General features: G+C 46.3%; 2 protein-coding genes and 1 pseudogene across 2 annotated transcripts; 1 reads left to right on the top strand and 2 right to left on the bottom strand.

Moving 5' to 3' along the window:
* Positions 1–310: 310 nt before the first annotated feature.
* Positions 311–2,537, top strand: LOC115864591 (annexin A2-like). The gene has a single exon (XM_060293752.1). It carries the CDS (start codon positions 1,100–1,102, stop codon positions 1,766–1,768), a length of 669 nt encoding a protein of 222 aa, XP_060149735.2. The 5' UTR covers positions 311–1,099; the 3' UTR covers positions 1,769–2,537.
* On the bottom strand, positions 2,059–12,246 carry CTXND1 (cortexin domain containing 1). Its single transcript, XM_060293753.1, has 3 exons — positions 12,136–12,246; positions 11,327–11,487; positions 2,059–9,712 (listed from the first exon to the last, which is right to left on the bottom strand). Exon 3 carries the CDS (start codon positions 9,648–9,650, stop codon positions 9,471–9,473), a length of 180 nt encoding a protein of 59 aa, XP_060149736.1. The 5' UTR covers positions 9,651–9,712; positions 11,327–11,487; positions 12,136–12,246; the 3' UTR covers positions 2,059–9,470.
* Positions 12,247–13,765: 1,519 nt separating this feature from the next.
* On the bottom strand, positions 13,766–16,048 carry LOC115864720 (histone acetyltransferase KAT7 pseudogene; annotated as a pseudogene).
* Between the last annotated feature and the right edge of the window lie 11,342 nt (positions 16,049–27,390).

Here is a 27,390-nt window from a genome sequence, read left to right on the forward strand (position 1 = left end):
CAACACGAAGCTCTTCTTTCAAATAATCTTAGAGCTGTATTTGGTAATCTAAGAGAAGGAAAAAATCATGTGCATAAAAATGGTCATTGAAGCACTGCTTATGTAGCGCAAATTTCAGCCTGCTGGGTGTCATCCCATCTCTTAGCCCTCTGGGGTCATTCTTTCCTTAGTATATATTCATAGGAAGCCAGAGCCCCCATTCTACCATCAGGGTGAAACCCAACATTTCCCCATTTGATGGGCTGACTGTTATGAAATGAGGCTGGGGGGGAGGCATGTGTCAACCAGCTGCTTCTCTGTGTAGTTAGGCTGAAGGCTTCTGAGTTCTGTGGTCCCTCTTAATTATTGTATTAGGGCCACAGGGCACTCCTTTTCTTGGAGAAGGGAGTACAACAGAACTTAGCAAGGTCACCCCGTCCTTGGTGCAGAAGGGAGGAGAGATAGCGGGCCAGACTTTGTAAGAAGCCCAAGGGGCATCGGTGACAGACACTCTGATCCCCTTTCTGAAGTATTCAAAGTTAGAGAGTTGGTTTTGGGGCACTCGGTGGGCCATGCCTAAGATCTGTTGGCAGGGAAGAGCAGCGTAGGTTATTCTCTCTCAAGCTTCCCAGGTGATTCCGATGCACGCTAAAGTTTGAGAACCACTGTACCAGAAAATACTTCCTACTGCATCCTGGTCAATAAAGATAATAGGTTCTGCATCTGGAGACACTCGCAGTGCACTGCACCCGGCCCAGCTTCTCTCAAAATGTCTACCGTTCATGAAATTCTCTGCAAGCTCAGCTTGGAGGGTGATCATTCCACACCTCCAAGTGCATATGGGTCAGTCAAAGCGTACACCAACTTTGATGCTGAGCGGGATGCTCTGAACATTGAAACGACCATCAAGACTAAAAGTGTGGATGAGGTCACCATCGTTAACACTTTGACCAACCGCAGCAATGAACAGAGACAGAATATTGCCTTCGCCTACCAGAGAAGGACCAAAAAGGAACTTGCATAAGTACTGAAGGCAGCCTCGTCCAGCCACCTGGAGACAGTGATTTTGGGTCTATTGAAAACACCTGCCCAGTATGACGCTTCCGATCTGAAAGCCTCCATGAAGGGGTTGGGGACCGATGAGGACTCCCTCATTGAGATCATCTGCTCAAGGACCAACCAGGAGCTACAGGAAATCAACAGAGTCTACAAGGAAACGTACAAGACCGATCTGGAGAAGGATACCATTTCCAACACATCTGGTGACTTCCGCAAGCTGATGATTGCCCTCGCGAAGGGTCAAAGGGCAGAGGATGGCTATGTCATTGATTATGAACTGATTGACCAAGATGCCTGGGATCTCTATGATGCTGGCATGAAGAGGAGAGGAACTAATGTTCCCAAGTGGGTCAGCGTCATGACCGAGTGGAGCGTGTGCCACCTCCAGAAAGTGTTTGAAAGGTACAAGAGCTACAGCCCTTATGACATGCTGGAGAGCATGAAGAAGGAGGTCAGAGGAGACCCGGAAAATGCCTTCCTGAACCGAGTCCAGTGCATTCAGACCAAGCCCCTGTATTTTGCTGACAGACTGTACAACTCCATGAAGGGCAAGGGCACTCACGATAAGGTCCTGATTAGAATCATGATCTCCCACAGTGAAGTGGACATGTTGAAAATTAGATCTGAATTCAAGAAAAAGTATGACAAGTCCCTGTACTATTACATTCAGCAAGACACCAAAGGCGACTACCAGAAAACGCTGCTGTACCTGTGTGGTAGGGATGACTGAAGCCCGCGATGGCCCAAGGGTCCAGGATGGCTGCTCCGCGCTCCCAGCTAACAGTTCTACACAATCAGCTTGTGGCTAACAGTCCCCTTGTGCCCATCCCTGGGAGGATGACGTTAGCATGCCCACCCCACCCGCTCCATCCTTAGTTTAGTTGCCTAAGCATTACCTGGCTTTCTGATCTAGTCTCTCTTTATAGTCAAAGAAATGAACATTCCAAGGAGTTGGAAGTGAAATCTATGATGTGAAACACTTTGCCTTCTGAGTACTGTGTCGTAAACAGATGAATAAACTGAATTTTTACTTTAGAAAAAAAAAATAAAGGTAATAAAAAAGAGTTCACCTTCATCGGGCAGGGGACAGTGGTACCCCTTAATTGCATTACCTCAGGGATTTGCCATTTTCCTTCTCTCTGTTGTATTGTAGGGGCCCTGCTCACCTTAACAACCCACAGAACTTCATGAGTGTCTATTATATAGATGACATTATGCCAACCGGCTCTGGTGAAGTAGCAAGGACCACACATGGCCCGTGCTTGCCAGAGGGTGAGAGAAAACCCCTATGGAAGTCCAGGAGCCTGCCATCTTGGAGAACTTTCTAGGGTTCCAGCAGTCGGGGGCATGTTGGGACATTCCCTCTTAGGTGAGAACCTTGGTTTTCCTTGCATCCATGGAAGATGGGCCTCTTTGGGTCTTTGAGGCAACGTGGAGCACATCTGCGTGTGCCACTCTGCTGCATTTACCAGGTATGTCATAAGGCTGCTGGCTCGGAATGGGACCCAGAGCAATCAAGGGCTCTAGAACGGTCAGGCTGGGACGAAAGCTACCTGACCAATTGAGCCTTAAGACCCAGCAGACCCAATGGTACAGGAAGTGTCTGTGGCAGATAAAGATGCTGTCGGGAGCTTCTGACTTTCCCCAGTAGGAGAATCAGAGTGCTGACCCAACTGCAGGAAGATTGGAAGAGAGGACTCAAGGCAGTCTTGAGGAGATGTATGTAGAAGGATGTCTTTGAAGGATCCCTGAATGTGAAGATATTCATGTGCCACCTAAATGCCTATCAAAAGGTATCCATTGAAGAGAAGACTGTCAGTAATCAGGTGGACACCATGACCCAACCTGAGGATGCCTTCCCCTCTCCACTCTGGTGTGTTCTCAGTGGTACTGTGAACAAAGTGACCGTAGTGGAAGGGATGGAGGCTGTACATGGGTTTAACAACATGGGCTTTCCCTCACTAAGGCCCACCTGTCTGGTTTCCATCACTTCTGGGTATGCACCCTGCCCAGGATTAAGCCAATGCCCAGCCCCTGATGCACGGCATCCTTCTCCAGGGATGGGCCGTGCGAGACAGGCCAGCCACCACTGGCAAGTTGATTACACTGGACCCCTTCCATCATGGAGGGTGGTGGGAATAGATTCGTATTCTGCATGCGGATTAGCTACCTCTGCCCTCCTCGCCGCTTGTGGTGTTTCATTGATCTCAGCGTATCTCACAAACATGACCTTCAACCAGACAACCCATTTGTTTCTTGTTTGTTTGTTTTTTAAAGTTTTTTTTTGATGTGGACCATTTTTGAAGTCTTTATTGAATTTGTTACAATATTTCTTCTGTTCTATGTTTTGGTTTTTTGGCCCCGAGGCATGTGGGATCTTAGCTCCCCGACCAGGGATCGAACCCGCACCTCCTGCATTGGAAGGCGAAGTCTTAACCACTGGACCGCCAGGGAAGTCCCTGAGAACTCATTTGTGAAGGAAGTACAGCTGTGGGTTCATGTCCAGGAAATTCACTGGTTTACCACATGCGTCATCACCCAGAAGCAGTTGGCTTGAGTGAAATTTAGAATGGCCTGTGGAAGGCTCAGGTATGGTGGCTGACCTACAGGATGCAGTATTCACCTTAAACCAGAGACCAATATACGTTGGCATCTTCCCTTGAGCTGGATGATGCTAGTCTGGGAACCAAGGGATGGAAGCGAGAGTGATTCCTCTCACTAGGATACCTAATAACCCAGTTATAGAATTTTTGTTTTCCATCCTGTGACCTTGGACTTGGTGGGTTTGGAAATTCCTAGTAACAAAGAAGAAATATTTCCACCAGAGAACATAGTCATGGGTCTGTTAAATTGGAAACTGAGATCATCCTGTAGCCATTTGGGTCTCCTCATCTTGGACTAAGAGGTGGAGAAGGGGATCACTGTGCTGTCAGGGTGATTTATTCCAATATCTCAGAAGAAACGGTATTGCTCCACAATGAGGGCAAGGAGGGCTAGCTCTGGAACCCAGGGATTCACTGGGGAATCTCTCGTTATTCCTCATCCCATATCCTACTCTGTAGGTCTGGGGTGGGGGCATGCATTTAGATTCCTAGCAAACTCCCCAGTGACACTGATGCTATCCGTCCTACGACCGTAGCGTGACTAGCGCTGTCCTAGGGCACCTGTTCTCTCCTGAGTATTCAAAAATGCTTCCAGGAGAGGCCTTCAAGGCCTTGTCAAGTTCTTTGAGGGGGTGGGGATCAGTGGAAACTGGCAACCAAAAAACAGACAGTGCACCTAGAATTTGGATCCTCTGTGAAGGAAGATTTGGGTCATTCCACTGGATAAAAGACTCCGGCAGTGGAGGGACCGCCAGAAGGTCGAGGGGATATGGAACGGGTGGCAGAAGAATGACACTGTGGTTATCAGCCTAGGCCTCCTGACCAGCCACAGAAGACGGGACTCCAGCAGCTGTGCTTTATAGGAATCGTCTCATTCACTCACCTAGAGGTGGATACGTTACAATGGAAGTTCCGGGGGAACTGGAACTAAACTGATAGCAGCCTCAGACAGTGTGGCTGTTGATGGGAATTTATATTTCCCCTATGTTGGGGACATAGATATTTTCCCCATCCACGATGGACGCTGAGTGGTAATAGGGGTGCAGTGTACTGGTTAGTTTTCGTTTGCTCTAGTTCGCTAATATATATGAAGGATATCACCCAGAGTCCCCTGTCCTTTAGCTTCTGTTCTTGGCCGATGGCATAGGAGGTTAGGGGGCAGGAGGTGAGAAATCAAGGTATATAGTCTCTTCTCACTGGGTTGCACTTTGATTGTCCACCTGGGGCCATGGCTTTTGTTGGGGGACTCCTCTCCCACTGCTACAGCTTCCACTGGATTCTGGGAACACCCCTTCCCCTTGTCGCTTCAGGCCCAAGTGGTCATGGACTCACCCTGTTGCCCGTCCATGGGCATTTTGCCAACCCCTTTCGTGTCCCTTAACCCTGCCCAACCTCTGGGAATATTCTTTCATTAAACCCTCTTCATTTAATGCTTTGGGTGTGCATCTCTTTCCTGCTAGGGTTCTGAGTGATACGGGTCCCAAAGACAAACTCCCCAGGAAGGAGGGAGAGTCTTAGCTGATGGTGATCAAGGACGTGAGGATTCAGGGGGCCGGTTGGTATGGCCGAGGCCATCCTGTCCCTCTGAACACAGCCAACCTGGCTGTAGTGTTTGGACAGAACGAATGAGCATGGGAATGTGGACCAGTGAGCTTAGCTCGAGCACCTCTCAGCAGACTGGGCTATAAACCAAAGAGGGCACTGCAGGTTGTCATCCGTAAGACCCATCTTCAACAGCTAGACTGCAGGGTGTGAAACCACACTAGTGGACACACCAGCCTTTGAAATTCTCTCTACCTGACATTTGGAAGCAGGACCAGCTCCTTTTGTTTTTGTTTTTGTTTTTGCGGTACGGGGGCCTCTCACGGCTGTGGCCTCTCCCGTCACGGAGCACAGGCTCCGGACGCGCAGGCTCAGCGGCCATGGCTCACGGACCCAGCCGCTCAGCGGCATGTGGGATCCTCCCGGACCGGGGCAAGAACCCGTGTCCCCTGCATCGGCAGGCGGACTCTCAACTACTGCGCCACCAGGGAAGCCCTAGAACCAGCTCCTTTTGGATTGAGTTAGCCTCGAAATTCTGGGGCAATTTTATAGGAGAGGGAGTCACGGGTCTTTCAATTCAATAAGAGCATGTAGATATTTGAGCAACTAATCGGAAAAAAATGAAATAGAGATGATGGGAATTGATATACCAGGCTGGTAAAACGAGTGTGCTATCATTCATATCAGCCCATCTGAGCATTCTCAGGGGTCACATTTACGCTAGCAACCGTCATTCTGATTTTTTTAAATTAATTCTTATTGGACTATAGTTGCTTTCTGATTTCCTGTTTCTGCTTATTTCTGCTACCTCACTTGTCCCTGGGATGACTCTCCCTTTCCAGATTACATTTCTTCACATTGACGCCCTTCCAGATGTCTTTATTGCCCCCAAATACCACAACCACAAAGTGGATTGTGTATCAGACTTTACTGAGGGTTTGGAGTAACATGGGGGGACTGTAGCAGAGCACAGAACAGGCCACAACGTAAAATCAGCCACGAGACACCACTGTCCGGAAAATCCATCACCCTTTCCCTGCAGCGGGGAGTTTCTCTCTCATCATATTTTGCCTTAAGTCCTGGATTAGGGCCAATGCCACAGATGCTTTTCATTTGCTCTCTGCCAGCTTCCAGTCTTCAAAACTTCTCTTCATTTCTTTTGCTGGACAGTTTACCCTCTCCATACCAAACCCCAAACTTCATCTCAGCTAGCTAGAAACTGGCTAAGATGCTCTGATGACAAAGGACCATCTCCTCCATCCTTTAGCAGCTAAAGCAACAGCAGGAGCTTGACATTTCGGTTGGTTTTTCTTTTTTTTTTTTTTTTGCAACATGTATAATAGGGAAAATGAAGGCAATGTAAGCACTTATTAATAGGACTCTGGAAAACTATGTACATGCACTAGATGGCGTGGTTTATAGCCAGTAAAATGACAAATAGGAAGACTGTAGCAGAAACATGCTTATGACGGAATGTTAGGAGATATTGATTTAAATGATGTAACCGAAGCCTTTTATGAAAAAAATATCTTGCACGTGGACAAGGATTAGAAGGGAACACATGGACACACAATAGAAATCACTATTTTGTGGAGGCTTGGATTTGGAGTGAGTTTGAAATTTTCCATCTTTTTCTGAAATGTTATTTCCCTTTGCCACCAAAAAAAGAGTCAAGAGATAGAGTGGGAAATATTAGCAAATCTAGGTGTGGAAAAGAAATAATTGAGACCAAAGGATCCCCAGGGTAGTGCTTCTCAAACTTTAACACGCATACAAATCGCTTGGTAGATCTTGCTAAGAGATTCCTGGGCCCCATCTCCAGAGATTATGATTCTGTAGGTCTGGAGTAGGGGTCCATGATTTTGGATTTCTAACAAGCCCCTCAATGTTGCAGATGCTACTTGTCCTTCATCATGGTTTGAGTAGCACGGCCCTCAGGCACCTGTTTTTCACTCCTGAGAGCTCTAAGTATCTCCAAGTGAGGTCTTCAAGACCTCTTCTTGTTCCTTGGGATCTGTTATTAGCTGATTGGGTGTTGGTTCTGATTTGCATTGTACATCCATGCTGATGAGCTTTTCACAGAAGTGTTTGGTATCTCTGAGGTAGGCTGCAGAGTGAAGGCTGCCGCTAGGCCTGAGGCTATGTACAAGGTCCCTGCTCTAGATCCTCCTCTCACACAGAGCCTCCAATGCACCTTGGTCCACTGCCTTTGCCAGCTGTCCCTTTGTGCATCCCACACGGTGAGGGTGTGGAGGGAGGAACAGCTGGATATGCCCTGGAAAGCTGTCTGAGCAGCCGTGGGCTTGTTCACTTTCAGGGGCCACCTAGCGGTGATGGTGCTTTGGAAACCCACTTCCCAGGTGACCTGGGATGGAGTGGGACCCATGGCTGGGAGGCAGGTGGTGGGAAGGGAACCTTGAGCTTCTTCACAGCTGCAGGGCACTTCTGATGGGGATGGCAGGTGTGCCTTAGAGGGATGGAATAAATGCATTCAGAAGGAAGGGGAATTCTGGTGGTCTAGTTTAACTTCGTATTATGTTTGTGGGAATACCGATGACCATGATAATTACATAAATTAATAGACACCATATCCCTTGAGGTCAGGTGCTGGGAGAGGTTGCTGTGAGTATTCCTCTGACCAGTGGTCCTGGCTGGGAGATTTGGCCTTTCAGCAGTGGAACTGAAAAAAAGCCCAGGGTTCCAGGCTCTGCAGAGAGGGGGGAAGCCAGACCTCTCTTCCTCCCAGCTCAGACCCCTGGCTTCTCCTGGGGTGGTAATATCAAGAAAATACACCAATGTTTGCCCATGTTCTCTCATTTCATCCTCACAACAACCTTGTGAGGTAGATGTTATTCCCTCATGTTACAGATGAGGAAACGGGGGCTCAGAGAGGCTGAGTTATTTGGGGTCATATAGCAAGGAAGTAGAGGAGTTGGGACTTGGGACCAGGTTTGTGGGCTCTGGTCCAATATTCTTGCTGCAAGGTCTTAGATATAGGTGATGGGGTGGGAGGGTGACAGAAGGGTGGGAAAAGAGGGAGAAGTCATTATCAACAACTTATCCCTTGTCTCACCCCACAGCACGTTTACGTTCAAAGCACTCCCACTCCTGTCCTTTCATTCACGAGGTTTACACAAAACAAAAAGGGCAAGGCTTTTCCTCCCCTTTTTAAAATCAGGGAACGGAGGCACTGAGAGGTGAAGTGACTTGCTCAAGGTCACACAGCCTTAGAGTGACTGACAGGACTAGAAGCCAGGTCTTCCTGTCCGATATTAATCTCATAACTGTGTGCTCTCAAGAGGTCACTGGGTGAAATAATTTTGCATGAGGAAAAGTTAGCAGAAAAAAAAAAAAAGAAATGTAAGACCAAAGGAGATAATTATGAAACTATGACTTATCCACCTGATGGAATACTCTGCAGCCAGTAAAAATGATGGCTATAAAGAGTGCTTGATGAAATGAGAAAGTGTCCCTGCTCTAATATGAAGTGATACAACGTCATGCACACAGTATGATTTTGACTATTTAAAAATACATGTAAAAAATGCTGGGAGAAAATATATCAAAATGGCGGCTTTGGGGAAGTGGGATTATAAGGGTTATTTTCCCCCATCCTTCTATTTTTTCTGTATTCTCCCAAACTTCCAAAATACACATTTCATTTATAACAGGAAAAATATACCCCTCTATATTTTAGTTAAAAAAAAATACTGTTGGGAAGCAGCCCCTGTGCCTTTTGTGAATTTGGGATGGTTCACCTTCCACCTCCTTTCCCACGTCACCACGCGCTCGCTCCATTGCTGGCCCACTGGGAAGGGGCTGGGGCTCAGGTGAACGTCTGTGCTGGGAGCCTCCCAGTGTGTGTGCTACTTTGCATGTTAAGGGCAAGAGTTTCCTCAAAACGAGACCACTGTTGTTATGATGGTGGGTGACTGTCCCGTATCCGATGCCAAAAGGTGTGCGCGAGCCAGGGAAGATGACCGCCCCCTAGGCTCACAGTGATTCCCCAGACTGGAATCCGGGCCTCCTGACTCCCGGTCCAGCGCTCTTATCCCCAGACTGGCCCACCACTGCAACACCCACAGCATCCCGAGCATCTCACCCTGCTGCTCCTGTGAGAGCAGGCAAGGCTAAGGTGAACCTTCTCCATCCCCGGTGGCCAAATCCTTTCTTGCCTCCATGGGCTGGAAAGCCGGTGGCCAGGGGACAGAGGCACATCCTGGGGCAACCCTGTCCAGAGAGCGCTGGGCTCTCGGTCCCTCGTCGCGGCCCCCGCCCGCGGGCGCCTCAGTCATCCAGGTGTTGCTCCTCCCAGGTGGATGTGGGGATGGCGCTGTAAGGGTCCATGATGACCTTGGCGCAGCGAATGATCATCACGACGAGGAAAAGGCAGAGGAAGACGAAGCAGGCCAAGGTCAGTCCTTTGTCCACGTCGACGTAGACGGGCTCAGGCGTGGGGTCCTCCATCTCTCGGCAGTGGCTTCGGGCTCCTCCTCCGGCTCGCGGTTGACTGGTACCATCTTCCACCCCTGCAGAGAGCCATAGCAGTGGGGACCGGAGGGTCGTGCCAACTTGCCTGGGGCGCGGGCAGGGCACAGCCCTCCCCCTTCGTATATGTCCCCCTGGCGTGGGAGTCTGCTGTTCCCCCTCCCCTCCCCCTCATGAGGGCGAGGAGAGGAAGGGTCACGTGCCTCCTTTTCAGGCGCCTACGTGGTCTCAGCCCTGAACCTTATAGGCAACCCAGGTGCCAGGGCCCAGCCAGTGCGTCCTAGCGGGTGGGGGAGGTGACAGAGGAGTCCCAGCAGGGGTAGAGCTGGGCTGTAGCGGAAGCACCTGCTGAGGATGGAGCCCCTGAAGTTGCCTCCCCCCTCTGAAACCCTTTAGGACGAGTTATAATAATGCTTTCAACTCTGCCAAGCCACTGACTGAGGGTGATCAGAAAGCATTTTATTTTATTTTATTATCGTTGCTTTTTTTTGGCTGTGCTGCATCGGCATGCGGGATCTTAGTTCCTCCACCAGGGATCGAACCTGTGCCCTCTGCAGTGGGAACGCAGAGTCCTAACCACTGGACTGCCAGGGAAGTCCCCAGAAAGCATTTTTAAAAATTAGGTAATTAATATATATTTTTTAAAGCAGTAGAACTTACGTTTCAAATGAAAATGAATGTTGAATACCAATACATGAACAGATTGAAGGGGAGCTGCTGTCCCAGAGTTGGGTGGGCGGCAGCATGGAGGGTCTGCATCCCTTCCCCCTCTATGGGGGCCTTCTGGGACTCCTGAGGGACCTTTGCTGAGCCCCCGAGTCACAGTTGATAAACTGCGGGTGTGACGGAAGAACGGTTTTGGCAGTCAGGTGGACCCCGAGCCCAGCTGCCTTGCAGTGCAGTCCTGGGCAGTGTAAGGTTATCCTTGTACCAGACCTACGCCTCCCTGCTGTGATAATACAGGGCACGAGGCTGCATCACAAGGGTGTGAGGATTCAGTGCATCTAGCATGGTCCCTGGCCCTGTGGGTGCCCCAGAGCAGGCCAAGATGGCAGGTCACGTCCTTGCAGCCCAGCGGTCAGGGAGAGCTTAGGACGAGGGGCACTGCTGCTCGTTATCATCACCCCCTCCCCCGCCCACCCCCCGCTGAATTTTCAGAGCCCTTGAGCTCTACATTGTGCTTTCACATCCAGTTTATTATTTGATCCTCACGACAGCCCAGGAGGCATGTTAGCCGTGTATCAATATGCCCATTTTATAAACGTGGAAACTGAGTTACAGAAAGGGGGGAAATGACTTACCCAAGGCCCCACATCCCAAACCCTAGGCCTCTGCATGCCTCTCTCTTCTCTGATGGAAAGTAAAGTGGGGACCCATCTCCTCCACCCACTTTGCAACTTCAGAAGGGCACCTATGCAACCCTGGGCTGGCTGGTCCTGACATATCTGTAACCACAGGTGACTATGCTTTCCCCTCCTTTTTTTTTTTTTTTTAAGTTTTTTTGGCCGCGCCACATGACACGTGGGATCTTAGTTCCCTGGCCAGGGATCGAACCCATGCCCCCTGTGTTAGAGGAGCTGGACCGCCTGGGAAGTCCCGCTTGCCCCTCTTTCAGACATCGTCTCCATCCTCACCCCTTTCCAGAGGGCACTGACCTGCTGGTCGGAGTGTCACCACTTCACAAGGGCCACTGGGTGGGCTCGCACCCTGGGTGGGGCTGCTCCAGGAGGGAGGGGGAGTGACCAGACATCACAGCTGGAAGTCAGTGAGAGCAGTGGCCTTTCCCTTATAGAGCAGGTACCCACACTGGCAGCAGCTGGAACAGAATAGGACAGAAGAAGGCTGATTACCTCCCAAGATGCCCACTCCCAGCCATGAGCTGGGCTGGCAGGAAGGTCTGGCCTGGGCAGCTTCTCCCTGGGCATGGTGGTGGGAGCAACCACAGTTTATTCTGATGCTGTTTTTTCTTTCCTTCTCTCTTTTAAAATATATAACATTAAAAAAATTGTGGTGAGATATACATGACATAAAATTTACCATAGTGACCGTGGTTAAGTGCACAGTTCGGTGGCTTTAGGACATTAAATCGTTGTACAGACATCACCACCATCCATCTCCAGAAATCCTTTCATCTTGCCAAACTGGAACTCTGTGCCCATGAAACAACTGGGCTGAACTGGGAGATTGGGATTGACATACATACATTACTCTGTATAAAACAGATAACTAATGAGAACCTGCTGGATAGCACAGGGAACTCTGCTCAGTGCTCTGTGGTGACCCAAGTGGGAAGGAAACCCGAGAAAGAGGGGATATATGTACACATATAGCTGATTCACTTTGCTGTACAGTAGAAACTAACACAACATTTTAAAGCGACTATACTCCAATACAAATTAATTTTAAAAATAAAAAATATAACATTAAAAAAATTGTGGTAAAATATACATGACATAAAATTTACCGTAGTGACTGTTGTGAAGTGCACAGTTCAGTGGCTTTAGGACGTTCAAATCGTTGTATAGCCATGACCACCATCCATCTCCAGAACTCTTTTCATCTTGCAAAACTGAACTCTGTGCCCAGGAAACAACGGGTCCCCATTTCCCCTTCCCCTCAGTCCCTGGCATCCACAGTCCTATGCTCTAGGGACCTCATATAAGTGGAAAGATACAGTATTTTTCTTTTTGTGACTGCCTTATTTCACTTAGTGTAATGTCCTCAGGAGTCACTCAGTGAATGTCAGAATCTTCTCTCTTTGTGAGGCTGAATAACAATTCTCTTGTATGAGTATACCACGTCTTGTTTATCCATTCATCCATTGATGTACACTTGGGTTGTTTCCATCTCTTGGCTATTGTGAATAATGCTGCTGTGAACATGGGTGTACAAACATCTCTTTGAGACCCTGCTGCAATTCTTTTTTTTTTGAACAGAGAACATGCTTTACTGAGGAGTAGATATAGAACAGCACATTCTACCACATGTGGGGAAGGGTTAGCTTCTGTAAAAGGCCTTTACCCCTTAAGAAAACCCCCAGTGAAGTTGATTTTGGATAAATTTTAACAGTGACACTGAAACTGGCAGGGAGCTGCCACTGAACATGCTTAAAATTAGCTCCCCCCAACCCACAGTGAATATAAGCTGTGTACAAAGACGACAAGAGAAAGGCACAAATGACCAGAGCTGGGATTGTGGTGAGGGCTCCACATGAAGACAGTGGTGTTGCAGGAAAGGGTGACATGACGTACATCAAAAGCTGCCCCAAGGTAGCAGGTTATAATGAGCTAGAGAGAAATTAGAGGGAGCATCTCTTCCTTCACTTAAACAACACCAAATATAGGAGGCCAGAGAATGGGGGAATGGTGGTAAATCCCAAAAAGGAAATGGAGGAGGAGTTCTTGGAAGGGCATAAGCACTTTAGTCCTAGGGGGAGGGGGAGGCAGTGTTGAAAAGCAAACCCTGGCAGCGGTGACCATTCTGCCTTGCTGAGTCATGGGCTGAGACACGGAAGTCATTTTCAGTCACTTCTCCAAGGATGTTCAGACAAAAGCAATGTAACTTATGTGGAAGCATAGGTGTGCTGTATCAGACTGGTACTGGTGAAAAGGTCTCTGCAGTATAACTAACCAGTTAACATGCAGCATGAAAGGGAGAACTGGAAATTATTTGGGCACCTGCAAACGTAAAAACGGGCAGGGAGTAAAGAGAAGAAAACATTTACTACTGAGCGCTTTCTGGTGAGGCAAAAAGTAGCATTCCATTCCCTTCCACCAAGACGTTGCCCACTGCCCACAGGTGAACTCAAATCCAAGTACAGAATCACCACCTCTCAATTCTTTTCTCCATCGCATTCAGACAATGTGCTGTAACCAAGACTAATCCCTGCGAGTCTTCAAAAGTGTCTGGCTCTGGTCAGCCTGATACTGATCAAAAACAGGTCTTTCAGTAAAAATGGAGGAAAAAACTTAAAGTGAGAGGAACCCAAAGGGAAGGGACCCCTCCCAGCACACACACACACTCAGAAGTGTTACCTCTTCCTGCCCCTCCAAACACACACGTAAGGAATAACTGGGAAGGTCCTGGTGGCGGTAACCATAGTTGGTGGCCTGGCGACCGGGTGGCAAGAAGTACTATTACAAAGTTTAGAAGATACGACACGACCTCATGGGGCCAGAGGAGAGAACCAGTGACTGGGCAGGTACAGTACCAAAACAGAACACCTTGGGTCAGTGCCACGAGGGATCTGCACTCAAGTCTAATACAGATCCCATCCAGGCAACCTCACTGAGGCCGAACAACAGCTCCTCAGAACCAGCCTCTGCAGTGTACACGAAGGTCAGAGCCAGGACAGTCCTGGGGGGGATGGCCTTCCCAAAGGATACTGTACTTGCCAATCACAAGAGCAACACAAATGACAGACAGATCCCTAGAGTACAGACTCCTACTGCTGGGGTTTGCTGGCTCGGAGTAACCGGTCACTTTAAGTGGCCTTCGGAGGGGTCCCTTTTAAACTGCTTGGATCCATGGTTTTATTGGAGTTGGATCTTTTGGCCTCGTTGGCTAACCACTCATCAATCAGGTCCTGTCTCTTCAAAACGAGATGTTTTCCTTTCCAATATTTGAGCATCTGAAGGGCTTGCAGAGTGCTGACAATGTCCACGGGATTCACAGCTGTCTCCTGGCTAATTTCTTTGATAGAAATCTCTTTGCCTTGGAAATTATGCAGGTAATGAAGAAGCACTTCTTCCAGTAACTGCGGTAGCTTATGAGCCCCAGATCTGAGAGTGGACGTTCTGGGGAGCCAACTTTTGCTTCCTCTTTGGAAAGCAAATAACTGAAATCAATGAGCATCTTGCCATAGCCCTGTCTCAGGTACTGAGGCGTGGTAAGGATACAGGATACATTGTGGTGGAGGAATGAATTCTTTTCCTCGGAAAACTATCCAATCAGGTGACAACCAGTGTTGTCTGCTTCTGTCATAACATAGAACAGGAAGGGTTCTACGTCATAGTATAATGTCTTGTGGTCCAGAAAAACCTTGGCCAACAGGCACAGTTTTGGGCAGTAGATCTTGTTTTTCTTGCCATCCACTTCAAACACAGAGATTGAACCTTTGCATTATATCTCATCTCCGGGTGGGTGTTTCCACACACACTTAGCCACGTGTCAGCGGAATATTGTCTGGCTCTTCATGTATGTTAAACAGAATTCACACATGTAAAGACATCCCAGTCATGCATATTCCTCAGGATAGGGAGAATGGTACCAAGTATCAAGCTCATAGCGACAAAAAGCAATAGTTTTAATCATGTTGCTCCCCCCTGTGATTTGGCCTTGCAGACTTAACTTCTCCAGACCCTCTGAAGCCCGGGCTTGTGCTCTTCCGAAAAGATCCGTCATACTTGCTAGTCAGGTTTTCCAGGAGAGGTTCCCGAGTGTTCCCATAGGTCTGCCTGTGTTCCATATATTTCTCTTTCTGTTCTTTGCTCAGCCCAGCATTTCTTTTCTTCCTGAGTTCAGCAACCTTTTCCTTATATCGCAACTGCCTCTCTGTTGGTACCTGGTGCCTGGTTGCATGCCTGTTGTTGCCATCTTGCCTGTGGGACAGCATCCTTTCTTCTCTCTGCTTATCCTGGCTCTGTGCTCTCAGCTTGCATTTATCAGCTGAGAGGTTACGATAGAGAGGGCATCCTGATGTAGAGAAATGTCTCTCGTGTTTTCCTGTAAGGTGTCCTAGGGAGTCACAGCCTGGTGTAGGACCGTTCATACTGAAATTGTAGCTTTCACGGAAGTGGCAGCGCTTGGGGCGATGAGAGAGATCACTGCCTGAGTCCTTCAGGGACACATCCTTGGCAGTGCTCTCATGGTGAGACACGTTGGGGCTGGAGATGTCTATATCAGACTCAGAAGAAGGGGCATTTCCAGCTGGCGTTCGAGGTGGAGACTCACATGATCAGCTGTATTTTTAGTTTCTCTATCTGAAAAGTCAACCACTTGCTCACTTTCTGAGCCAGATGAACGAGTCTGCCGAAGCGGGTATTTTTCCGGGGTCACTGGGGTCGGCTGCCGCTGACTACGCGTCACTCTCCTGGTAGAATAAGCAGGTTCCTCGGTACCGAAAGACTGCAAATTTCCAACAGGACTGGAATCTTGGGAACTCTGGCTTAGCCGGGCCGAGGAGCGGGTGACTCGGGCAGATGGCCGGGATGTACCATCACTCTCTGAACTGTGTGCTCGAGAGCTGTAGAAAAATCGGAATCTTCGGTTCCATCTGAACTACTGCCTGCATTCCTCTTCCTTTGCGGCATTGCCGGCGGCTGCGGCCCACCGGTTCCGATTCGGGCAGCGGCGGCAGCAGCAGTAGGAAGGGTGGCTCCGGCGGGCTCCGTGGCGGCCTCTGTAGCGTCCCGATCCTGCGGACGATCCCAAGTGCCTCCTGCTTCACAGCGTCTAGAACCTTCTCCTGTTGCAATTCTTTTGCACAAGTGGAGTTGCTGGATCAACGGTAATTCTATTTTTAATTATTTGAGGATCATATTTAACATCGTTGTATAAAACAATACTTATACACAGTTCAAAATTCAAAAAGTACAAGAAGAAAACCACGAAGAACCGTTTTTAACGACTTCTCTCTCCAAGCAATCCAGTTCATTTCCAGACAGACAACTACTGTTATGAGGTCCTCAGACATCCCTCTCATCTGGAGGTATTCAATACAGAGACATTGTATTTGCAACTATGTACATGGTGTTTACATTGTATCAGGTATCATGAGGAATCTAGAGACGATTTAAAGTATGTAGAAGGACGTGCATAGATTACATGTAAATACTATGCCATCTTATATAACGGATTTGAGCATCTGTGGATTTTGGTATCCAGTGGAATCCTGGAACAGACTCCCCACAGCTACTGAGGGACAGTTGTATTGCCTAATCATGTTTGCTTTTCGTCTTTTCTTTTTCCAGAAATATATCCCTCTGTTGTAACTACTAGAGCATGCAGGACCACTTCCTCTCACCCTATCCAGTGGTGACACCATCTTGAGTGTGGTGTCCATTTTCCACTCAGGGCACCCACAGAACTTTTAGGGTTCCTTGGACCATACTTTGAAAATATGGATCTAGTCCACCTCTCTCCATTTCAGAAATGAAGAGACTGGAATTGAGGGAGGGGGAGGGGTTTCTCAGCATCTCAGAGTGATAGCATAGCTGACCTTGGAGCACACTCACATTTCTGACCCCAGCCAGGTCTGTGCTTTGGGCCACATGCACCGATGCCACGTGGTCCTTGGTGGCTCTCAGGGATGGAGGGACATGCTGGAGTTTCATGCTCTTGTGTTTCACAGCTGCACCCAGTGTGACCTCTCAAACACAGACTCTGAAATCCCTGGCCAACGGTCTGCCTTAAGTTAATATCAGATACCCTGCACCAATTGTAAAAGTCAGACCTCAGAGAAATTGTCTCGTGACCCTCCCGTGTCTTGTATGGGGCGAGAATTGGTCCCTGTAACCTGGTAACATGCCCCAGAGGAAGATTATCAGCATTTTCTGGATGCTTCCAGCTGGAATGAATGCCAAGAACTTGGATGCAAAGAACAGATTCATCTTTCCACCCTCCAGATGGCGTGTGCTCATTAATGTTAATTACTGGGCTGGCACATGTCCCTTCCAGCCCCGTTTCCCAGGGAGGACCTGACACCCGGGAGTGATGCAACACTGAACTCAGCTGCCGTTCCCTGGGAGCTGAGGAACTGGTCTTCCCACGGGCCAGCTCAGTGGTCCCCAACAGAGTTGACCCATCCTTCAGCATGGCGCCTGCGCAAGCCAGATGCTCCGTGTGCCACGCTCTGGGGGCAGCTGGAGGTGAGCTTGCTTGAGTCCGGGGTTCTGATCTGGGTGAGTGAATGACCCTGAAGGGGAATGGCTTCTGGGCCGACCCAGCACACTTGTCTAAGTGAGCGGCTTTAGGGTTGGGGTGTAGAAGGTCCAAATGGAAAAGAGTCCTGCCAGATGCCATGGGAGAGTCACAGGACAAAGTGACCAGTCCAAATATAGGCCCTGGAAACCAGTATCTCAGTCAGGGTTTCAGGAAAAAAACAAGCAATAGGGCAGCCACAATTCAAAGGGCACACAAATAGAGGATTTACATACAAACGTGTGTACCACCCCAGGGCTGGGAGTGGGGGGCTCAAGACCTTACTCTCTGGGCTGACATAGTTCTTTATTTCTGTACATATGTGTGTCTTACCTGCTAGGGCTACCATAACAAAATACCACCGACTGTGTGGCTTAAACAACAGAAATTAAGTTTCTCACAATTCTGGAGGCGAGAAGTCCCAGATGAAGATCTGGCGGGTTTGGTTTTTGGTGAGAGCTTTTCTCCCTGGCTTGCAGACAAGCCTCCTTCTCGCCGTGTCCTCACGTGGCCTTTCTTCAATGTATTGGGTTAGCCATAAATTTCGTTCGGGTTTTTCCGTAACATCTTACGGAAAACCCGAACAAACTTTTTGGCCAGCCCAATATGAGAACGGGAAGAGGGAGAGAGACGTTGCCCACTCTTCCTCTTCTTATAAGACCACCAATCCTATCAGACGAAGACCCCACCTTTATTCCCTCGTTTGACCTTAATTACCTCCTAAATGCCGTATCTCCAACACATTGGGAGTCAGGGCTTCAACATATGAATTTGGGGGGGATACACAATTCAGTCCATAGCAGTGTGTCAGTTCCTCAAGGGCAGGGTCCAAGTCTGCCCGAGGGGCACTGCCAGCCTGGAACCAGGCCAGGCCCGCCCCTTGTGGGTTCACAGGAAAGGTCAGAGAAGATGCAAACCTGCACCTAGCCGCTGCCCTCTGGACACCAATGGGAGGAAGCAAGGGGACTGAAAAAGCATGTCACTTATTACTGTGGGGAGAAACAACGAGCTGTACCGACATTGTGAATTCAATCAGGTAACAAAGATTGGAGCTGCTCACGTGCAATCATCCACTGGTTCTATAAATAGTAGTGGAGCCATTATGGAACGTGACCTGTCAGAATCACTTCCCCACATGACAGATGGATTAAGTGGATGCCATTTGCTCAGGACACAGAAGATGTCCAGTGTCATAACCCGACACCAATTACGTCGTCCTGTGGGACTGCGCTTGGTGGCTCCACGCCTCCATCAGAGCAATTAACAGGCTTGCCAGAGAGAAATGATGAGTATGTGCTGAGAGATGATTAAGACCATAACCACTACCAGGGCTGGAAGGATGTATGGAGGGGATGGGATTCATGGAATACTGTGGTGAGGACTTGTTATCTTCCAATATTTAAATATCCCTAACCTCTAAGAAACATTCCAGAGCAAGGAGGCTGTATGAAGCAGCACTGTTTCGGATAGAAGAAAAAAGAGTATTTCTGCCAAGAGAACGCATCAGCCTTGTATCCTACTTCCATAAGCCGTCACACCGGTTCTGCTGTATCTCTTTGATAATATGATGCTGATGCTGTTGGTCTCACTTAGATCTCATACTCCCTTAACTATTTGGTGTGCACACCCCCCAGCCTCTGTATGTTTTGATCCTAGCAGCTCACACCTACTGTTTTTTAGAAGACTGCCCTTGGGCTACTGCAGCTGCTTCACCCATGCGTGCAGAGAACTCGAAATGCCTAGAAGTTTACATCAAGGACTCTTACCCTACCCAGACTGCACAAGATGCTATAATTAGGAGATTCACTATCAGGAAAGCGTGTTCTGAACAGAAGGCCAAGGGTGGGACTGGACAGCCTTTTGCTAGTGCCGAAGAGATTAGATGTGCCACTTGGCCATCTCAGCAGAAACCAGGAATAGAAATGCGATTATCCAGAAAAGATCTCTGGAGGACTCTCTTATCTAATGGAGTGAATCCCTGGGACATGCATGGGTAATATACAAAGGTTTTGAGAATGTTACATTAGAAATGCTGCTGGCTGGGGCTTCCCTGGTGGCGCAGTGGTTGCGGGTCCGCCTGCTGATGCGGGGGACGCGGGTTTGTGCCCCGGTCCGGGAGGGTCCCACATGCCGTGGGGCGGGTGGGCCCGTGGGCCATGGCCGCTGAGCCTGCGCTCCGCAACGGGAGGGGCCACAGAGGTGAGGGGCCTGAGTACCGCAAAAAAAAAAAAAAAAAAAATGAAATGCTGCTGGCTAGAATCGAAAGGGACACAGACAAGATAAAACGAAGGAAGGCTATTGGACTCTAAAATTTCTACAGGCAGGAGCAGGATGATAAAACTAGTCAGCTACAAAGTGTTCTTCCCTTCAGGACAATAGAGTAATGACTCTGAGAAGAAGAGCTTTGGCTCAGACTGCGGAGCTGTGTGGATCCTTGAGTCACAGATTATTCCCCAGACCTTGAAAACTAATGAAGTTTTCCCAGTTGGATTTTGAAATTGCTTGGGACTGGTGACTCCTTTCTTCCTTCCATTTTTTTTCCTCCTTTAAAATGGGAATGTGTGTAACTGTTATCCTATGCCTGTCTCACCACTGTATTTTGGGAGCAGATGACTTGACTTCTAGTTCCACAGATGGAATTTTGCCCCAGGGTGGATCATATGCCAAGTTTTACCCATACTTAATTTAGATTTGGAGTTGATAATTTTGGACTTTGAGTTGATGCTATAATGGGCTGAGAATTTTGGGGATGTCAGGATGGGGTGAATGTATATAGGATAGAGATGAATCTTTGGAAGCCAGAGAGTGGACTTCAGTAGATTGAATAATACCTCCTCAAGAAGTCCACAACTGAATCTTTGGAATCTGTGAATGCTATCTTATATGGCAAAAGGAACTTTGCAGATGTCATTAAGTTAAAGATCTTAAGATGGTGAGATTATCTTGGGTTCTCTGGCTGAGTCCTAAATGTAATCACAAGTGTCCTAGAAGAGTAATTACACAGGGAGATGTTTGGCTACAGTGGAGGAGGAAGTGTGACCACAGAAGCAGAGACTGGAATGATGACGCCAGAAGCCAAGGAATTCTGGAAGCCTCTCTAAGTGAAAGAGGCAAGGAATGAATTCTCCCCTGGAGCCTTCCATAGGAACCGGCCCAGCTGACACCTTGATTTTAGCCCCTTAAGACTCATTCTGACCTCCAGAACTGTAACAGAATATATTTCTGTTGTTTTAAGCCGCTAAGCTTGTGGTCATTTGTTACATAGGCAACAGGAAGTCACTGTGGAGGTTTAAGAGAAAGGCATTTCTGTACACAATCCTTTTGATTCTTATATTCGATCTATAAAAGACATGCTCTATTTCCCCAGGTTTGGAGAAATGGAAACAAATCAATCAAAGGTACACAAGAACATGATGTCTACTTACTAGAGGAGGAGTGACTCACTGGCAGGCCGTCAGAAAAACGCACCTTAAAAGGGAACTGAAAACCCAAATGAAGACGGAACAAGAGCACAGCAGCTTCGGGCACTGACGCAAGTCAGACGAAGGCAGCCATATAGTCAGGGGAAAGCGAGGGGAAAGAAATTGCACAAAGATATGGAGAGGACTTCCCTGGTGGCGCAGTGGTTGAGAATCTGCCTGCCAATGCAGGGGACAAGGGTTCGAGCCCTGGTCCGGGAAGATCCCACATGCCACGGAGCAACTAAGCGCATGCGCCACAACTACTGAAGCCCGCGCGCCTAGAGCCCGTGCTCCGCAACAAGAGAAGCCACCGCAATGAGAAGCCTGCACACTGCAATGAAGAGTAGCCCCCACTCGCCACAACTAGAGAAAGCCCGCACACAGCAATGAAGACCCAATGCAGCCAAAAATAAATAAAAGTTAAAAAAAAAAAAAAGATACGGAGAGTTTCATCAGTGGTCTTGCTGAGGCCGTAGCATCAGGAACTGAGGCCTGGAACTTGGTGCAGTGGGAGCTGTAGCTCTTGCCCTTCCCAGTTTGCTGATCCATCAGGCACGGCAGTCACAGCAACAGGAGGAGCCAGAGCAAGCGCGTCAGTAGAGACCATGAGAGGCAATGCGAGGAGAACAGGGGCAAGGCTGCTCTCGTCCTTACACCAAAAGATCCATTCTTTGTGGTAAACTTAGGGAACTTCTGTTCCTTATAGAGTCACTCTCAAATAGAAAACACCTGAAAAAAATCGTCTTCATTTCTGGAAGGCAGTGCGCTGAACAATGCCGGGAAGGGCACTAGCTTTCTACTGGTTATGAGGAGCAGGTTAAAAAAAAAGAAAATGCTACATTGTTACAGTGTATATATATATATGCCAGATAAGGCAATGTGACACCACAGGAAAACTCACACTCTGGACACATGGATGTGGGTTCAAATTCTGACTTCACTGTTTACTAGTGGAGGATCTTGAAAAAGTTGCCCCCATCAAGACTCAATCTCCTTGCCTATAAAATAGGGCTAATTATGCCTATCTCATGGGGTTGGCATGTGGATCAAATGCAAGAATGGTCCTTTTCTGGCCCAGATCTTTCCCGTTCTCGCATGAGCGCAGGGACAAAACACATCTGGAAAGCTTTACATGACTCCTGGTCTGCTCAGAGCCTGCTCTCTGGTTTGTTTTACCTCCTTTGATAAGCTTGCTTTCAGACTCCCCTCTGTTTGTCCTCAGACTGTGGTCCCGAGTCACCTGCTTGGCTCCTGGGTTCGGTGTGCGTACGGGGATGTGGAGCTGAGTCACCAGGCTCTCTTGGTCTCAGTCTGGCCTGCAGGTCTCTCTGCTCTTCCCCACAGTTCAGAGCATCCTTCTGGTCTCCTCCCCGTGCTGACTGCTGCTTGTGCTTTCCACTGAAAAGTAGATGATGACTACACAGCTACCCTCCACACCTGGCCCGTGACTTCTCAGGCCTCTGGGAAGGGCCTGTCATATCCTGTCCATGACCTGCTCCTGTCATTTGCCTCGGACATTTTCAAACTTACAAGAAACAGGAAGATCTCAGAAGTAAAGGAAAACAGAAGTGAATATGATTGCTCAAACAATAAGTATCATGGCATACCTAGGAGCTAAATTATACTTGGAATAGGAATTTCAGGAAGAGAGGAAAGAATAGAAGAAATTATAATAGAAGCAAAGTTGCCTCAGCTGAAGAAAGCCTTACGTCTGTAGCTTAAAAGGACTAATTGAATATAATGGATTTTTAATGGAAAGAGTCTTACACCTACATTTTTCTTGGTGACCTCTGACTTTCAAAGATAGTGGGGAAGAAAAAAATCTATGAGGATATAAAGAGAGAGAGAAAAGTAGGCTACTTACAGAGTGTAAGAAAATAATGTCAATAGACTGGCATCAGATTCTCCTCAATAACACTAACTACCTGAGGACAGGAAGTAATATCTTTAGGGTTTTGAAGGGGAAGAGTAAAAACAAAGAATTCTGTATAAAATAATGTTATTCAGCTGTGAGAGCAACAGAAAGTCATTTTCAGATATTAATGGATTTGAAGTACCCATCTCATGCATACAAGTCCTCCATCCTTCCAGCCAAAAATAACTTGCTTGAAGAGGTACCCCTTTCAATAAATGAATATTGATATAAATGAATAAATTTATTCATACCACTAAGTAACTCAAAGTGAAAGATTCAAGGGAGAGGAAAACGTGCAGAGAATAATAAAACCAATAAAATAATCTATAGTGTAAACAATTATAATAAATATAGGTATAAAACAATGTAAATGTTAAAAAAAGAATTTTAAAAATAAAAGTTACATAACATAAAGACTTTATAAAATTAATCCGTATCTAAAAATTCCACATTATTTCAATAAAAATTAGTGGAGGGAAGGGGGAGGGAAATCAGAATATAATACATTTTTAATATTATTTGGGTAATGTAAATATTTTAATAATTTTAATTAATTCAATAATTTAATGCCAGTTCTATTTTAATATTGATAGAGTAGTGTAGATTAAGATATATGTTTGAATATTTAAAGATAAAACTAGGAGAATGACAAAAAATAATTGAATAATATAATTGGTAAGCTGAAGAGACGTTTTTGTTGCCTGTGGGGAATATACATTATTTTCAAATGTTCATGGAACATGTACAAAAATTGATTTAGTGTCAATTTACAACGAAAACACCCACATATTTTAAAAAGTAGAAATTTTACAGGCTGTATTTTCCGACCACAAAGGATTAAACAAACTAACAAACCAACAAGCTATTTGAGTTAAATAACGTTTAAAAATAATTATTGAGTTAATGAGGAAATTAAGCTGCCATTACAGAATATTTAGAAAATCACTCTAATGAGAATACTACATATTAGAAGTTAGGGGGTGAGGTGAGTGACAGCGGTTTACTACACTCAGGACCAAAATCATAGCTTTCATGATTAAACAGAAAGAATTAAACAAAGGGAAAGAAGACATCAACTGAGACAGTTAATAAAACAGTATCAAAGAAATCTGGAAGATGAAATTAGTAAAATTAAAAGCAGAAATTAACAATTCACAAAACAGAGCACCAATAGAATTAAAAATAAACCATAGAGAAAGGTCTTTGTGTAGTTTGAACCTGGGCCAACCTCTGGCAAGGTTAATCTAGAAAAAAAGAGAAAAGGCAAGTATACACCTTTAGGAATGAGAAAGAGGCTATAACCATAGACACTAAGGAGATTAAAAATATAAAGAGGCAGTGCTGTGTAAAACTCCACCAATACATTTGAAAAATTCAATGATATGGATGTTTTCTAGAATGTAAATTGTCAAAACAGACTAAAAATATGCAGTATTGGAAAACAAAATTAAACAATCTCTGTGAGAGGTTTGTCAAGAGCTTCTGCTTAGCCTAAGTTGGGCGGGGGTCCCGCAACCAGACCAAGGTCAAGTCCATGAAGCTGCCTAAAGTCCTCCAGTGCATCATGGCCTCCCTGGAGCTTCCCTGGACTGGGGAGGCACCCTTCCTTGTTCTGAGAACTGGGGACAGCCTGGTGGCCACCACTAGGCTTCCTCTCCTCTTTGCCAGTTTGGGATTACAAAACAACAGGAACACATGTCTTGTTACTAATTCTACTGAACAGCTCAAGCTCCAAAGTCACCAACTTTGAATATGTTTCCGGAGACTAAGAAGTCCCCAACGTGCTTATTTATGACCAAAAGGCCAGTTTGCCCATGCCTTCCAGGTGGAGTGCCCCCTTGAGGCCAAAGGATGCCACATCACCTCAGGAAGCTGGTGGACAACTAGGAAGCTTACGTTAGAGCGTAGGTGGTTCTTCCAGGTGTGGGCTGTTCCAGCCTTCCAAAGTGCTCTGTCAAGAGACCCCCCGTCACAGCTCCTTAGATTCGCTCCCATGTATGAGCCACATTCCTGGGACTCTAGTCAGCCTCCAGGATGCTGGACTGTGACCGATCCCAGGATCCACAGCCTCAGGGATTCAAACCATTCCTCTCTCAAGAGACACCAATTCCAAGCCTAATGCTTTTATCCTCACAATGATTTTATTTCAGAGGCTTCGTTGCTCTTTCCTCCCTCTGGATATTGTTTAGGCAAATCGTGAGCTGAAGCAGATTTCTGGAACTTGAATCTCGGGGACAAAGGGGTCGAGTCTCAATCAGTTTCCATTCACCAGGCTCCCAGGCTCCTCATGCAAATATGCCCGCCTCCCCCGGCATCTCTCTAGGTCTGCTCATCAGCAGTTTATTTCCCAGAAAGAAATGTTAAATTTCCATCTCTTTGAATATCCCGCTACACAGAACCAATATGAGATTTTAAAATGTCTGGCCTTATCTCATCTTGCGTTAGAAAACTTTGAAGACTGTCTTCCTGTTTGCTAGGGCTGGGGCTCCATGAAAGTGCATGAGCATATGTTTTCTGTCTCTCCTCGTGTTAAACATATGGCAAAAGGGAACACTTTCTGTTGATAGTATTTCCCCCAAATTAATGCAAATCCCCTCTGCAGAGCTCCACAAATTGCTTTCCTGGGTTTGAAGGGTAAACTGACAAGAGCCCAAAGTTTTGCAAACTGGGAAGAGATGTTTCTTTTCTAAGGAACATAATTCATTTCCAGCCATGAATTGAGATGTTCACATTTCCTTCTTACAAATTTTACAAGTGTTTTCTAGCAGCAGGGGGGCCAAGAAGCTGAAGCAAATTCCTTTGCTGCGATTTTCAAAAGTAACTTGAGCCTTGTTTTGGATAATTAGTCTTTCAATATAGAATCAGAAGTAATGACCTTGGACAGCATCCAATCCAGTGTCATTATTTTGAGACTGAGGCTCAGAGAGGGCAGATGATGTGATCAAGGATCCCTTTACGGGACCAGCACTGTTGAATGCTGATTGCTGGGGAGCGCAGTGACTTGACACTATCCATGATCTCCAACAAAAATCTCTGATTTCCTTATATTCCTTCCAATGGCAGAAGGTAGGCTCTAGTGCGAAGACATGAGGGGAAAAATTCATCTTGCGTTTTTCGTCTGTGCCAGTTATAAGCAGGGCCTCTGTCCTACTGTGGACTGCATAGTAACATAGCTCTAAAAAGAAACATCTAGGAAATTGAGACAAGACTGCCAAAGTTGAGGGCTGGTGGAGATCCAAACAAGGGGTTGGAATCCTATTTCAATGATTATGGTGTTGGCTATTAGCTTCTGGTAAATAACTTGCACTGAGTTAAGGAAGTTTTATTCCTAGCTTGGACAAAGTACTTAAATTCTCTAAGTTTTAGTTCCCTTATATAGAAAAAAGGGGACAATAATGACACTGACCTCATAGGATTGTTATGAGGATTAAATAAAACATGGGAAATTCTCAGCACATAGTAAATGCTTAATAAATGCTAGCTGTTCTTATTGAGTCTAGTATTCTAACGATTTTCAGGATCTTTTGAGATGAACGTGGAGTTTTTCACTGTCTATGAAAAAATATCTTAATGTTGAACCAAATTTATATCCTGGAATAAGTTCTACTCTGTATACTATTTTTAAAACACAGCTGGATTCAAACTTTAATGTTTTATCTATTTTATTACAACCATTACTAAGTAAAATGGATCTATTGATTTTTTGGTGTGCTATTCTGTTAGATTTTTGTATCAAGGTTGTGCTAATTTCTAAGCACAAGAGTAAGATTTCTGTATAATTCTGTGTCCCTAATAGTTTAGGAAGAGGAATTATCTGTTCTTTAGTAGTTTTTAAAACTCAGCCTGTGCCTGGGGTCTATTTTGGAAATGGATGATGAACAACACTTTGATTTTTTAATGGAAATATAAATATTTTTATATTTAAAATATAAATATAATATAAAATATAAATATGGTTAAATATAAAATATATATTAAATATATTAAAACCAAGATATAAATATGGTTAAAACTGGATAGTAAATATATAGATATTCTCCATATTCTCTCTAACTTTCTGCATGTTTAGCTCTTTCAAATAAAATACTGGCAGAAAAAAGTGGTAATAGATACTATTAAGAAAAAAAGGTAATGAGAAAACAATTCATTGGAAAGCAAGAGAAAAGCGTAGAATTGATCTATAACATCAATAATTTTTTTAGACATCTTTATTGGAGTATAATTGCTTTGCAATGGTGTGTTAGTTTCTGCTGTATAACAAAGCTATACATATACATACATCCCCATATCTCCTCCCTCTGCGTCTCCCTCTCACCCTCCCTATCCCACCCCTCTAGGTGGTCACAGAGCACCGAGCTGATCTCCCTGTGCTATGCAGCTGCTTCCCACTATATATTTTACATTTGGTAGTGTATATATAAGT

Source organism: Globicephala melas, chromosome 2 (assembly GCF_963455315.2).
Source record: "Globicephala melas chromosome 2, mGloMel1.2, whole genome shotgun sequence".
Classification (NCBI taxonomy): Eukaryota; Metazoa; Chordata; class Mammalia; order Artiodactyla; family Delphinidae; genus Globicephala; species Globicephala melas.

Bases quoted from the DNA above. Each gene is read 5' to 3' on its own strand.
- LOC115864591 (XM_060293752.1), top strand. From the start codon at position 1,100: ATGAAGGGGTTGGGGACCGATGAGGACTCCCTCATTGAGATCATCTGC.
- CTXND1 (XM_060293753.1), bottom strand. From the start codon at position 9,650: ATGGAGGACCCCACGCCTGAGCCCGTCTACGTCGACGTGGACAAAGGA.